Source organism: Rutidosis leptorrhynchoides, chromosome 7, assembly GCF_046630445.1.
Source record: "Rutidosis leptorrhynchoides isolate AG116_Rl617_1_P2 chromosome 7, CSIRO_AGI_Rlap_v1, whole genome shotgun sequence".
Lineage (NCBI taxonomy): Eukaryota > Viridiplantae > Streptophyta > Magnoliopsida > Asterales > Asteraceae > Rutidosis > Rutidosis leptorrhynchoides.
Genome location: NC_092339.1, coordinates 11315428 through 11331154, shown reverse-complemented (window position 1 = coordinate 11331154; position 15727 = coordinate 11315428). Strand labels below are relative to the sequence as shown.

At 38.0% G+C, this 15727-nt stretch overlaps 1 protein-coding gene across 1 annotated transcript; it reads right to left on the bottom strand.

The window, feature by feature from the left end:
• Positions 1-953: 953 nt before the first annotated feature.
• On the bottom strand, positions 954-6977 carry LOC139858940 (uncharacterized). The gene is made up of 3 exons (XM_071847770.1): positions 6051-6977; positions 1385-1634; positions 954-1012 (listed from the first exon to the last, which is right to left on the bottom strand). Exons 1-3 carry the CDS (start codon positions 6975-6977, stop codon positions 954-956), a joined length of 1236 nt encoding a protein of 411 aa, XP_071703871.1.
• Between the last annotated feature and the right edge of the window lie 8750 nt (positions 6978-15727).

The following is a 15727-nucleotide window of genomic DNA, read 5'->3' as shown; positions in this document are numbered from 1 at the left end:
TACTTAAGATAAAAAAAATGGATTAAAATCGAAAGGGTAAGAAAAATAAAAACTTATCGAGCTTAACCACTAATCATGGAATGACAGTGACAGATGGCGCTGAACTGATTGCCAGCATAAGAACATCGTCCATTCCCGATCCTCACACCAATATCATCACAAGTAGTTTTGCTGAACTTAATGCCAGACTTGAAAATAAATTTGTTTCACCAACATACCTAAGAAAAGAAAAACACACGAACTACATAAATGGGACAAGGTGGCACCACCCGGTACCGAAACGCCTTGTCCCTAAATAAATCCACAGTACATAAGCAAAATAAAAAAAAATTATCCAAGTACAAACCAACGAAACGGAAATAGTTTAAAACAAATTACAACATAATCACGCGCAACAATCAATCACTTCCTGGCCAAAAATCTCTGGTAGGGTCCCAGTTCACACCATACGTATCCTGACAAGCTTGGTACGGGTCATATGTAGGATCCGGTCTCGGAGGAGTAACAGACGTATAATCGGGAATGGTAGTTCGCGTCAGAATATACGCCTCCGGGTTATGACGCATCTGACGCTGAATTTGTCGCTGATGGATCTCCCACTGATTGTGGGCCCTAATTCCCCTAACATCGTACTCAACCCTGTCAACACGCTCTCCCAAATGACCCAACTCTATTCCAAACTGTCCTAGTGTTGTGTTAATCGACCCATAATTTTGTTGGTGCCAAGTCATCAAATCCTCATTATGCCTACGCTGTTCTGCCAACATCCGCTGATTATGCTCCACCTGAGCATCATATGCTGACCTGCTGTCCCTGTACTCTAAATGAAGACCGTCCACACTGTTCACCAAAGAATTCCAACTCTCTTCACCCATTGACCACGTACCCTGTACGTTCGCACCACTCGAGCCCCCAGCCTCATACGTGGACCGACTAGCTCCACGTCCACGTCCTCAACCTGCACCGTCACCTGGCTGTTGCTGTTGCACTTCATCAGACCACAAAACCCATCCTGCTGGACCACGACGGATAAACTCAGCCTTAGAGAAAAACAGAATATTGGTGGGCATCGCCTCAACTCCCACCACATCACATCGACTCGTCGGGACCGAAAACGCCCGAGCTAACCTAGTAACAAAATGCCCACCTAACAATGGGCGTTTCGTGCGGTTGTCCATTCCAATTTCCTGCAACCATACCCCTAACATACATGGGACATCGATCGGCTCCCTCAACTTAATTTGTTGTAGGATCCAAAGATCCCTTCGCTGAATTTTGTTTGCGTTTCTCCTTGCCATAAACATAGTAGCTATCATCTTAAAAATTATTCGATCCTCATGAAGTCTAAGCATCGACTGAACACTTCGACTCGAACTAAACGGACCAGCACTAGCAGTTGCCACAGTCGGCCAATAATCACTTTCACTGAAAACTTGCTCCCCAAACACTCTGCAATTCATCAAATGCCACCTCAAATCATTATCAGTCAACTCAGGATATAGATCTAATGCCCAAGCCAACTCAATCTTAGACATACGACGCTCTAACCTGCCAAGCCTAAACGATAAGAAATCTGCCTCGGTCGGAGAGACTCGAGGTCGACAACTAACAGTTGAGAAAAACTCTATAGTTATCTGCTCATAAATATCCTCATTAATCTCAAATAACCTTTAATAAGGTCTCAACTCATTGCCCGCATAGACTACCCACAAGTAACGACGCAACTCCCGAACAATATTAGGACCCGCTGATGAAAGATGCGTCTAATCTAAATAATAAGTTCGCTCAATCGGACGAGCGCTATTTGTGGTGAACCTTTCCTCCAAATCCTCATTATTCGAGATATGAGATAACCATAATTCAGGATTATTCGGTGGTTGCCTTGGTTGTTCCTGGGATCCTCTTGATCTCTACATTCATGAAACAAGTAAAGAAAACAAAACAACAAACTCAAAAGTTAATGTTAGTCATAATAATAGACACCAAGTACCATTCACAACCAAATCATGTTTCATGCCAATCCACTTTTGAAAACAATCTCCAAGTTAACAAATAATACTTAAAAAAAAACATGTCAAAAACTACACTCTCAACCAAACCACATTATCCCTTAAAACAAAATAACTCATGAACCATAATCATACATCAACATAACCCAAAACATGACAAACATGATTACTTATCACCCATTTAGATTCCAACAATCCAATAAACTTCATCATGTTTGCAACTTTTACCAATTCCGACAACCATTAACAAAATCTTCATCACAATTCAAAATCATATGTTTAATCCTTACTAGCATGGCATTACACATAATTAGAACAATATAGCTCAAGTCATTCAAAACAATTTGACCCGCCCATATGGACACAACCTCACACTAGCTCAAAAACACATGAACAATTCAAGAACTACCACACCTTCAAGCAAATATCCCCTTTCTCACTTACAAAATTCGGATTTTTAAACCTACAAACCCTAGGTTCATGTTAAACTTTCCAAAAACACAAAATAATCATGAAATCAAAGCATACAATGATAATCTAACAAAACCCATGACTAATTGAATCACATAACCCAAATTAAAGCAACCCCACACTAATTCATCATGATACTCAAAAATTAAACAAACAATTACACATAATAAGATGAAATTAGTTAGAAAGAAACAAATTCGGACCTTGGTGGGAGCCATTCTTGAAAGATTGAAGTTAATTGAAACAAGAAATCAAAGTTTTGAGATTTAGGGTTTTGAAAATCAAAGTGTTTGGAAGTGTTAAAGAGATGTTATGAGTGAAAAGAATAAAAGGAATTGGGGTAAATACAGCCACCAACCCGTTTCTAATTGTGTGGATGTAAAAATTCGGGTTTGATTTTAATTATAAAAGTAAACAGCTGGCCGACAGGAAATGGCGCGGCGCACAGGGTATCCACGCGGCGCTCCAAAGTGTCACGCGACGCTCCATTTAACTGAAAAATCATGTCGAGCTTTTTTCAATACCTGGTACATCAGGTGTCTCAAAGTGGCGCGGCGCGCCATGATCTGGAGCGGCGCTCCATGTGCTGGTACACCAGAATTTTGAATTTTTAAACCTTTAAATCCCATTTTCTCAACCTAAAACCACCAAACTAACCCCAACAAAAATCCAAGCATGATTATATTGCACATAATGTCAAACAAGCACAAAAATATACAAACTCTACAACAATGGTTTTAACCACGATTATTACGCGTCGTTAGAGGTAAAGATGAGTTTAATCTCATCGTCCACCTCTTGCGGTCTATCGACATAGTATTTTAACCGATGACCGTTAACCTTGAACTCTTCCCCTTTCAAATTTACCAAATCAACCGCCCCATGAGAATAAACCTTTCGAACAACAAAAGGTCCCGACCATTTAGATTTTAACTTCCCGGGAAACAAACGAAACCTCGAATTGAAAAGAAGCACACGATCCCCTTCCTTAAATTCTTTAGGATCCTTCAAGCGACTATCGTGCCACTTCTTCGTTCTTTCCTTACTAATCAATGAGTTCTCATACGCATCGAGCCTTAGCTCTTCTAACTCATTCAATTGACTCAACCGAAGGCGACCCGCCTCCTTAAGATCAAGATTGCTCGTTTTTAGAGCCCAATAAGCTTTGTGTTCAATCTCCACCGGGAGATGACACGCTTTGCCATAAAGTAACCGAAAAGGAGTGGTTCCGGTTGGCGTTTTGTACGCCGTTCTAAATGCCCATAAGGCATCATCTAGCTTAAACGACCACTCCTTAGGATTAGAACCAATAGTTTTCTCAAGAATCCTCTTTAAAGCTCGGTTGGTGTTTTCGACTTGCCCATTCGTTTGAGGATGGTAGGATGTCGAAACTTTATGGGTTACCCCATACCGTTTCAACACCTTTTCGAGTTGGGCATTACAAAAGTGAGTTCCCCGATCACTAATTAAAGCTTTCGGGGAACCAAACCGAGAAAAGAGTTGCTTTAGGAATGAAACTACGACCCGTACATCATTAGTGGGCAAAGCTTGTGCTTCAACCCATTTTGAAACATAATCGATAGCAACAAGAATGTAAAGCTTATTATTCGACTTCGGGAATGGGCCCATGAAATCAATCCCCCAAATATCAAAAACCTCACAAACTTGAATGACATTTTGAGGCATCTCGTCTCGTTGGGTGATTTGGCCCGCCCGTTGACAAGCATCGCACGATTTACAAATCCGGTGGGCATCCTTGAAGATAGTAGGACAATAAAACCCGGCCTCAAAGACTTTCTGCCCCGTAACTTGGGGACCATAATGCCCACCTGTCGGACCATGATGACATTGGACAAGAATGCGTTCGCATTCTTCTCCGGAAATACACCGGCGGATCATTCCATCGGAACACCGCCTAAAGAGATAAGGGTCCTCCCAAAAATAATACTTAAGGTCACTAAAGAACTTGTTACGTTTATGATGTGACCAACCCTTCTCTAAGAATCCACCAACTAGATAATTCGCAAAATCAACGAACCAAGGGTCTTCACACTCCTCCACCTTCATGAGATATTCATCGGGAAAACCATCATGAATAGAAGTCTCATCGAGAACCTCACGGGAGGGGTTCTCAAGACGTGAAAGGTGATCGGCCGCTAAATTCTCAGCACCCTTTTTATCCCGGATTTCTACATCGAATTCTTGCAAAAGCAATACCCAACGTATCAATCTCGGTTTAGCATCGGGTTTAGAGAGCAAATGCTTAAGGGCCGAGTGGTCCGTATACACAATCGTCTTTGCTAGTATGAGATACGCACGAAATTTGTCAAAAGAGAAAACAATTGCTAGGAGTTCCTTTTCGGTGGTGGTATAATTTAGTTGCGCTCCTTGCAATGTCTTAATAGCATAGTAAATGGGCTGGAAATGTTTACCAACACGTTGCCCCAAGACGGATCCGATTGCAAAGTCACTAGCATCATACATAAGTTCGAATGGCATAGACCAATCCGGACTAATAAGGATAGGTGAATTAGTGAGCTTTGCTTTAAGAAGATTGAAAGCTTTGTGACACTCCTCCGAGAAAACAAACGGAGCGTCCTTTTCAAGAAGTTTATTTAAGGGCGTGGCAATTTTGGAAAAATCCTTGATAAACCGCCGGTAAAACCCGGCGTGCCCAAGAAAACTTCGAACACCTTTAACATCGGTAGGGGCTTTAAGCCCGGCGATAACATTGATTTTTGCCTTATCTACCTCAATTCCAACTTTAGAAATCTTGTGCCCGAGAACGATGCCCTCACGAACCATAAAGTGGCATTTCTCCCAGTTGAGCACAAGACTGGATTTTTCGCACCGAATCAACATACGCTCAAGATTAAGAAGACATGACTCGAAGGTGTCTCCGTAGACTGAAAAGTCGTTCATAAACACCTCCATGCAGTCTTCGATCATATCATGGAAAATCGCCACCATACACCTTTGAAAGGTAGCAGGGGCGTTACATAAACCGAACAGCATACGCCGATAAGAGAATGTGCCATACGGGCACGTGAACGTGGTTTTCTCTTGGTCTTCGGGTGCAATAGGGATTTGGAAATATCCCGAAAAACCATCAAGAAAACAATAGAAACTTTTTCCCGCCAACTTCTCCAACATTTGATCGATGAAGGGTAGGGGAAAATGGTCCTTTCGGGTGGCATCATTTAATTTTCGATAGTCAATGCACACCCGCCATCCCGTGACAGTCCTGGTAGAAATTAATTCATTCTTTTCATTTGTGATCACGGTCATGCCACCCTTTTTGGGCACACATTGAACCGGACTCACCCAAGGACTGTCAGAGATAGGATAAATAAGACCTGCATCAAGGAGTTTAACAATCTCCTTTTTAACCACTTCCTGCATATGTGGGTTTAGTCGCCTTTGTCGTTGCACACACGGTTTGAAGTTATCTTCCATTAGGATTTTGTGTGTACAATAAGAGGGACTAATACCCTTAATATCCTGAATTTTCCATGCAATAGCCGGTTTGTGGGCTTTTAACATGGAGACAAGTTTAGACTTTTGACTTACAGAAAGATCGAAAGCAATAATCACCGGGAGTTTAGACTCCTCCCCAAGAAAAGCATACTCCAAATTATCCGGGAGTGGTTTCAACTCTAATTCAGGAGCCTCTTCAATTGAAGTTTTGCTCCTGTATGCATTTGCTTTCTCCAACTTCTCATGCTCTTCTTCGGTTGGCTCATAACCTTCAGCCATTAGGGTGGTCATCAAATCCACCTCATCTAACACATCCCCTTCATCACTTGCTATTTCACATTCCCCTGTTCCCTGCAATTCTAGAAACTCCTGCAAAAACTCAACATGTGTGTCCACGGTTTGCAAAAAAAAACAAGTGTCATCTAGGTAACCGGGGTATTTTAATGCCTTATCAATAGCAAAGGACACCTTTTGGTCACCTATTCTAAGGGTCAACTGTTGGCCATAAACATCAATTAGACATCTAGCGGTATTCAAAAATGGCCTTCCCAAAATGAGTGGAATCCTTTCATCCACTTCCATGTCTAGAACTACAAAGTCGGCGGGGAAAACTAATGTCCCGGTCTTAACTAGCATGTTCTCTATAATCCCACGAGGGTATTTAATAGAGCGGTCCGCTAGTTGTATGGCCATACGAGTGGGTCTAAGTTCCACAGGTGCTAGTTTAAGGTAAATAGAGTAGGGCATTAAATTAATACTAGCACCCAAATCAGCCAATGCCCTCATACAAGCAAGATCCCCCAATAAACAAGGAATAGTAAAACAACCCGGATCTTCCAACTTCTCGGGAAGTTGGTTTGTCACCACCGCTGTACATGCTGCATTTAACGTCACGGATGAAACACTTTCCATCTTCTTTCGGTTGGTAAGCAAATCCTTCATGAACCGAGCATACTTGGGCATCCCCGCAATAACATCAATGAAAGGTAAGTTGACATTCACTTTCTTGATCAACTCCATGAACTTTGATTTTTCCGCCTCTAACTACTCTAACCTCTGTTTTCTCGGGTATGGGAGCGGTGGTTGATACTCCTTAGCTACCGATTTAGCAGCAACCTTTACCGGTATATTTTCAACTTCCTCAATCACCTGTTCCGGCTCCTTATCCCCCACCGGTTCACTATCTTTAACCAATGGAACTCGCAAATCATACTCAGCAGGCTTCTTTGGTGGATCATATGCTATACCACTTCGGGTGGTGATAGCATTAACGTGCCCATTTTTCGGGTTAGCATCCGTGTTACTTGGTAACTCCCCCGGTTTTCTCTCATTTCTCTGATTAGCAAGTTGACCAATCTGTTGTTCCAAATTATGAAATGCGGCTTGTTGATTCCGGAACATCTGATCATTCTTCTCATTATTCTGAGTAACAGTAGTAACAAGCTGAGTTTGAGATATCACAAGCTTTTCGATCATAGCTTCAAGATTCAACTTTTTCTCTTCAGCTTGGGGCTTTTGAAAATACCCAGGAGCTTGTTGCTGAAATCCTCCACCCGGCGAATTCTGATAATTACTGTTACTACCTCCCTGACGACCTTGAGGATTGTAGGGATTATTAAAATTGCGGTTGAACTGAGCGCGCCCTTGAAACTGATTATTATTTTGCTGACTGATGTACGCTATCTCTTCCTTTTGACCTATCGTTAACCCCGCATCACAATCTTTAGCTAAATGTAAACCCTCACAATATTCACAACCAACCTTCATACCATGAATATCCTTATTCATCTTCTCTAAATTTCTACCAAAAGAATCCAACTTAGCACTGATAGACCCAAAATCCAGTGGTCTCGGTTCTCTTAACTGAAGCTGAATGGGATGACTCATGATCTTGATGCCATTCATGAGAGTAAGCAGCTTGCTTTTCAATTATCTCTAACGCCTCTTCTTCGGTCTTATCCATTAACGTACCACCTGCTGCTTGATCAATACTCTGACGAGTTGGAATGTCACAACCTTTGTAGAAAATCTGAACCTTTTGTAAATCATTCAACCCGTGTTTCGGACACGAGCGTAGCAAAGTAGCAAAACGGTCCCAAGCATCAAATAATGTCTCACTGCTCTTTTGTCTAAATTGTGAAATTTCTGCTTGAAGTCTAGCAGCTCGAGACGCGGGGAAAAACTTTGACAAAAACTTATCCTCCAAAGTCTCCCAAGAGGTAATCGTGCCCTCTGGTTGCTTATCTAACCATCTCTTAGCTTCTCCCTTAAGAGTCCAAGGGAAAAGCCTTGTCTTGATTGAAGTATCGGCAACCTCATGTAGCTTAAACAAATTGCAAACATCATTAAAATTACGAAGATGCTCGTTAGCATCCTCAGTATCCTTGCCATAAAATCGGCAATCAGAAGAAATCAAATTCAGGATCGGCCCTGTAATTTGAAAAGGCTGAGTGATGTCTGGTTGAGTAATCGAATTGCCTTGGCCCACTCGTGTGGCCTTCAACTTTTGTGCCATAGTCTGAGGACGAGGTGGTTGTTCTTGGTCAGCCATATCTTCAGTCTCGAAAAGATCTAAGGAAATGTAAGATTCTTCTTCTTCTCTGATTTCAGGTGGTGTGTCGGGCACCACAGTTTCAGAACTACTTCCCAAATTAATTATATTAGCACTTGAAGAAAAAGATGAATCCACTGTAGACTGTTGTTCGTGACTTAATGCTCTGAATAACTCTCTTTCGGGTTCTGCAAATGGTTGAAAAATCGGAGAATTAGAAGAACGCGTATGTGGCATGCACTACCTATTACCTGCGAAATCACCACTAACAACCGATTAAACGCACCAATTCAACTTGAGAATAACGGAAAGAAATAATAATCTATAACTAAACTAAACTAAGAACAATTAGATAGCAATCTTAATCTTCGACACAACTGTCCCCGGCAGCGGCGCCAAAAACTTGATGTGTGAAATCGCGTCTATTATTTATAATGGGAAAAACCGGTTTAAAGATTTACTACACACTAACGGGCAGTGTACCCGATCGTGCAATAGTATAAAGTTGGTAAATCCAAGATCGTTCCAAGGACAGTTTAGACGTGAAAATTAAGATTGTAACTAATGAATTAAACTAAGTTAAATCTAGAAAATTGAATTACGAGATAATTTGTTTGGTTGGCTATTTAACGATTAGCCAAAATCAAAGATAGCTTTAATTAATAACAAGATTGAACAATATTTTTGGTGTTTTTAGTTTTAAGCTTTAAAGCAAACAAACGAGTAAAATAAGATAGTTATAAACAAATAAAAAAACGAATGCTTGTCTAGACCTTTTTCAGCTAGTATTGGATACATTTAGATTAAGCCCCAGTTATTATCTAACTTATGTGAATTATCTAGTCGGTTCACCTGGAATTCCCCAGCGCAAACACTTTAATTAAGATTACACGACACGGAATTCCCCGTAGCCTAAGACCTCCTAATTGTGACTAAACAGTTCAACTGAGATGAAGACTCAAATCACAATCAAACCAACTCTCGTTGTGCATAATTCACCCCTATTTCGTCTAGCCTTTTGAATGCAATTTACTCTCGTCTCCGAGTAAGCAAACAATCAATTAAGACAAACCAATTGTAAATTAATGCACTAAATTAATGAACTCTCGTCCTATCAAACAAGTACACAACCAATTGAATCGAAGAGTCTAGCTTCAATAAGAATGGTTCTTTAATCCAAACGTCAAATCATCATAAATTAATCAAACAACTGATAAGTAGCATCCAATACATAGGTTATTAAATCTAGACAAACATTAAAGAACTTAGCCAATAATCATGGCAACAATAAAAATCACAAATAAAGTAATAGAGAAATTCATTGTTTATGACAAGAGATTAACCTAATCAATGATTGAATCCTGAAAGATAAACGAATCGAGACTTGTTTCCGGAATGATTGATACCTTAGATTGACCTTGGAAATCCCCAAAAATCACCTAAGTTCGTCAAAAAGCTGCTGGAATTCGTCTGGATACGATAATCATCAATTAGGGTAATTTTCGGGCTTTAAATAGGTGAAATTCTGAACCCGGTTAAGACACTGCGCGGCGCGCCCTTACTCGCGCGGCGCGCCATTTCCTCGCGCGGCGCGCCAAATAACTGGTGAGCTAAATCTGCCTTTTAAAAAAATGCTCGAACTGTATTTTATGTGTAATGGCGCGGCGCGCCACCTTTTGGAGCGGCGCTCCATATCACTTTTGCTGAAATGAGCTGAAAAACTTAATACAAACACCAAAACCCGAATCGGACCAAACCCTTTCACTCGTTTACATCGAAAATCACCCAAAACCATCAAATAACTTCAAAATTAACCTCCTTGGTCTTGAAACTCAAACTTTTCACAACTTTCACCGAAATAATTCCAAATCGTATCCAAAAGGACCAAAATGTACCCGATATCGCTAAGGAAAATGCGTATAAAATATGCGATATCAGATGTGACAACATAAACGGAACGAAGTTCCTAGTAAATTTAGAAGTATGTACAACGTATACCATTTTACACAAAACTATTTGACTTAAGTTGAACAACTCAATAAATGAGCGATTTTTAAATAATTTGAAGGCATAACTTAGTATGTACTAACCAAAATAAGTAAGGGTAAATTTATTAACTTAATTATATACATACATATATGATTTTATAAATCGCATAAGTGACAGAAAATTTTTTTTATTACTTTCATTTGTCCATAAATCTCGTGAGGACCGCACAAATAAACGTGTAAAAATTTTAGTAAACATAGTTTTTCGTATTTCAGAGGTTAAGGGTTGAAAAAGATCGAGTGAAAATCTTTGAATCATTGGGTGACATGTTACCAGGTAATGAAAACTAATGAATTAAATGTAGTTTTGATAATTATCAGGACATAAGTCTTTGGGCCAAGAATGTTCACGTGCGAAGCTGTTGCTAAAAAGTGAGGTATGAAGGATAGAGCACGAGGATGAGAAGTTAATCGCTTCTTGACTTTCCAAAATGCCAAACAGGTTATGACTAATATTAAAGTCAGAATACTGATGGTGTTAATATCACTAAATGAGAATCCCTTGAAATAAGTCAGGACTTAGAGTTATGTAAGAAAGAGTATCGCTCCAACAGGTGTGGCAGATAAGATTCCTGGGGTAACGCAATAATTTTGAATGGTTTAAGTGTTAGTGGATGCCCAAAGGCTCTGCATGACGTGGCAGTAAGTGTCTTCAACACATACACACACACATGAATCTCTTGATTTCGACAGTTGTAAAGTCTTCATGATGTCTTGGATACGAATAAGCAACGAAAAAAAATTATAATAAGCAACGAAAATTTTATAGAAATCATTTTAGGTGACAATGTTGAAAGGATCCGAAACTAATCATCTGGACGTTGTCCATATTGATTACAAACGAATTACAATAGTTGATAACATTGCGAGGTACTTGCCCTCTATATGATACATCTTACAAACGTTGCATTTATTCTTAAAAGGCAATCTATAGTTACATCCATAATTGACATATTCGCCTGATATTTCATAATATTCAAATGACCTAAACCGCCATTTACTTAATAATAGTCTCTATGAACTTCAATGACTCGAATGCAACGCCTTATGATATAAGTCCTTAATGGCCTCAAGTAGTATCCTTAGTACGAGATAATGCACAGCGGAAGACTTAATTCATACCTGAGAATAACATGCTTTAAAATGTCAACATAAAGTTGGTGAGATATAGGTTTAATGTCGACAGCGATATAAATATAGACCACAAGATTTCATATATAAACATTTTAATAAAAATATTCTAAGTGGTTGAGCACTTGGTAACCATACTTAACAATTAATCACGTCGCATATTCCCTTTAATATGAAATCTTACTACACTGTACCAAGTGTAGTCACGAAACGAAGTACTGTGCAACCGTTGAATACTGGTCGTCCAGTCCGGTTGGGGTTGTCAGGCCCGATAGATCTATCAACAGGATTCGCGTTTACAATACCGCTGTAAATATTAGTTACCAAGCTACAGGGAAGTATGCCAGTGGTACAACTCAACGTAGAATATATTTTTCAGTTACTTGTGTCCATAACGTAAAACATAAAATACATGTATTCTCATCCCGAAATATTTAGAGTTTAAAAGTGGGACTATATACTCACTTTCGTCTTGAAGATATATATAATTTGACTTGGTCTCCGGTTGATATCACGAACCTATCCATATATAATATATCAATACCTTTTCTTTTTAAACAAACGTCACATATATATACTTGTTATACTTTTAATACTTTGAATAATTCCATAGTCCGTAGTTAGCAGCTCGTTGTTAGTAATTCAATTTTAATGGTTCATTTTTAGATGTTTAATATACCCGCAATGAAATAAATAAAACCCCCAACGAAATAAATAAAACCCCATCGTATATGTATTGGTCGAGATTAATCTTGACCCACGGTACCGTTGTTGTCAAATGACGTGTTGCGTACATAAAGTACCGGTGTTGTCAAATGACGTGTTGCGTACAAACATGGGGTCTTATGATTAATCTTCTCGTGTTGTTTACGGGTGATCCTGAACCATATAAAATTGAATTATAAGTACATATATATAAAAATATCATGTTATCTTAGAAATATGCGATTTATTTAATTTTTCCCAATTAATCCCGAAGTTAAACAAGTCTAGGATAACCAATTTTGTTTCGGTCATAGTTTCTTCGTTACAAATCCGTTTTCGTTGATTCAACTTGCCATCTCCTTGGATCGAGTCCCTATTTAAGACTATGAACTGAAAATACCTTGGTTTGTATTCAAAATCACACGGCATAGGTGAAACTTTAGTGAAACTTATGAAGTTAAACATTTTTGTTACAAAAAAAATAACACTTAATGACCATTTTTCTAAAAATACTTATACTTTGAATTAAATCATGAAATTTTTATGTGTTAACATATTTATAGTAAAAATCATTTTTCCAGAACATAAACCTCCAATTCAAAGTTTAAGATAGTTTTTAATTATCCAACCCAAAACAGTCCCCGGTTACACTCCGACGTCGTAAAAACAGTTTTTAAGATATTCTTTAAAAAACCAAGTTATACCTTGTTAAGTTAGCATATATTTAAGTTATATTACAGGCCTTGAAGTATTTTAAAAGTTAAGTTAGAAGGATCTATTTAGTTTGCAAACAAGTTTGAAAACTTTCAAACTATGTTCTTGTTGTTAAAATTGTATACCACAAAATATGATAGCTATATATATATGAATCGAATAAGGTTATGAACATAGATACTACCTCAAGTTCCTTGGACAAGGTTGCTGTAAAAGAGGAGTAAAAAGCTAGAACCAAAAGGGTGATGGAATTGGATGAAAGATTGGAAGTAAGTTTGTGTTCTTGGAAGGATTTCTTGAAGTGTTTTTGTATGGTTTTCTTATGGTGTTTAAGTAAGGTTTTTGAAGCTAAATGATGGGGAAAATGCTTGGAGATGATCAAGTATGAAGTTAAGAGTATTTTGAGAGAGAAATGGAAGTGTAAGTATGAGAAAATGGGGTGAAGAAATGGTGTGCATGCATAAAAATGTTTTTAGGTTATAAAGGAAAAAAAAGATACCTAACTTTGTTTTCTTGCTAAATAATTCATGCTACTTGACAAATGGTTGGTTCCACATGTTTCTTAATCATTTAAGGCTGCTAAGGAGCAGATTTTTATTGGTATATACCAATAGTAAATACATCTAGAAGCTGCGTATGATACGGGTACATATACCCTAGGTATACGTATAGAAATCTTTGAGAAAACGGAACGAGGATTCAAATATAGCTATCTTTTGTAAATATACTTATATTGTTTTATGTATTTAAGTCTTTAAAAGTGATTAAATACATTACTTATACGATATATGTATAAACATTATAGGTCATAAGTATTTAAGTCAAATAACGTTACGTATGGTTATCGTTTTGAAAACTTAAGTTAGTAGTTTCAAAATATACTTATAACTTATTGTTATTAATACAAAATGAGATATTAAAACATTCTTAGATCATGTTAAATATGTATATATACATATATATACACAAACGTATAATTATCATATATTGTATAGTTCGTGATATCATCGGTCAAACTAGACGGTCAAACGTTGTGTAAACTCTTTTCGAAAACATAAGTCTCAACAATTTGGATTGCTTATCATGTTGGTAAGGTTTAATTTATGTAAATATTAATCTTATAAGTATAGAACGATCGAAAAAGTGCGGGTCAACTTTAGGGTTTTTGCTTATCGTGTCGGAACCATATAGAGATTAGAGTTTAAATTTGATCGGAAATTTCCGGGTCGTTACAGTACCCACCCGTTAAAGAAATTTCGTCCTCGAAATTTGGTAGAGGTTGTCATAAATAACAATAGGAATGTTTTCATGACGAATATGAGGTAATAATGAAATTTTATCATTATTGAAAGATTTAGATAAAACGATTCGGTTATGTGAGACGCACGAGTGAAGATATCACAAAAGAGTGAAATGAGTAAATATAGAATTGTTGTAACCGATGACGTGATTATGATCGATTTCCGGGATTTAAGGGTTTTAAAGAAAATCTTATGTAATAAGATTTAGTTTTGCGGCGATCAGGATCTTCTTTGATTTAACGTGGCAATCTGTTTTGATTTCTTTGTCGAATATTTCACTATAAATTTACCTCCTTCCCTTTCTTTCTTCCCACATCTTCTATTCTTTCTCTTTAGTTCCTACTTTAAGACATTCGCTAATATGCTCCATCCCATTCTAATCCTTGTTATATTTCTAACTTTCATATCTTTCATTCTTCTTTTTCATCTATCACCAGAAGAATCTATTCTCTTTTATCCTTTCCTTGGAATTATAATGTTTTTAATTCTCCCGTGCCTTTACGTTGCAATACGTATTGATATGCACGGTTTGTAGTTTCGGGGTTGTTGTTAGGTTTTATACCTTCCCTTATATTTCGATGTTCCTACTCCCGTCCCTTAAAATCATTGTCATCCACAGTTAATGCTCTCTCTTATTTGCTGTGGTTTATGTTCCTATTTCTATTCTGAGGTTTTGTCCCTTCGTTTCTTCTTCCCGTCCTCGAGCCAAGCGAACAATGATCCGAAATTCGTAGGTAGGAAATTTGGAATGAACCTAGCTATTGGTTTTAGAATGAAATTGTAATGGCACGATCTTGATTCGTTAAATTACTCGAATATTCCGGAAAAATAGAACTATCAAGGTGATACGTTCTAATATGTTTGGAGACTTGATAGAATGTAAGAGCCGTGTAACATGGCACATGATGACGGTACTGTGAATCATCACATTCCATTAGAAACTTAACATGACTTACTGTAATATAATGAAGTTGATCAAGTTTCATTATATTATACTAATTCATGCATCAGTTCCCAACACTACTTCAAATCATTTATATTTTAATCTCGGAGGTTTCAGAATTTAGAAATTAACACAGTTTCTTTTATATTGTAACGCAGATGTTACGGAGAGATAAATGATCGCAGATAGGAATAGTTGTAAAAATATCTCCAGAAATATGAAAAATATGTATAACGAATGATATGAAGATATCTTATAATATCTAAGATAAGATGATGATGAAAAATATCATCCGGGCAAGGTTTTGAATAAAGAGTAGGGTTCTTACTGACGGTTTCAGCAGGTACGGAATCATTTGTATTCTTTGAGAGCAGGTT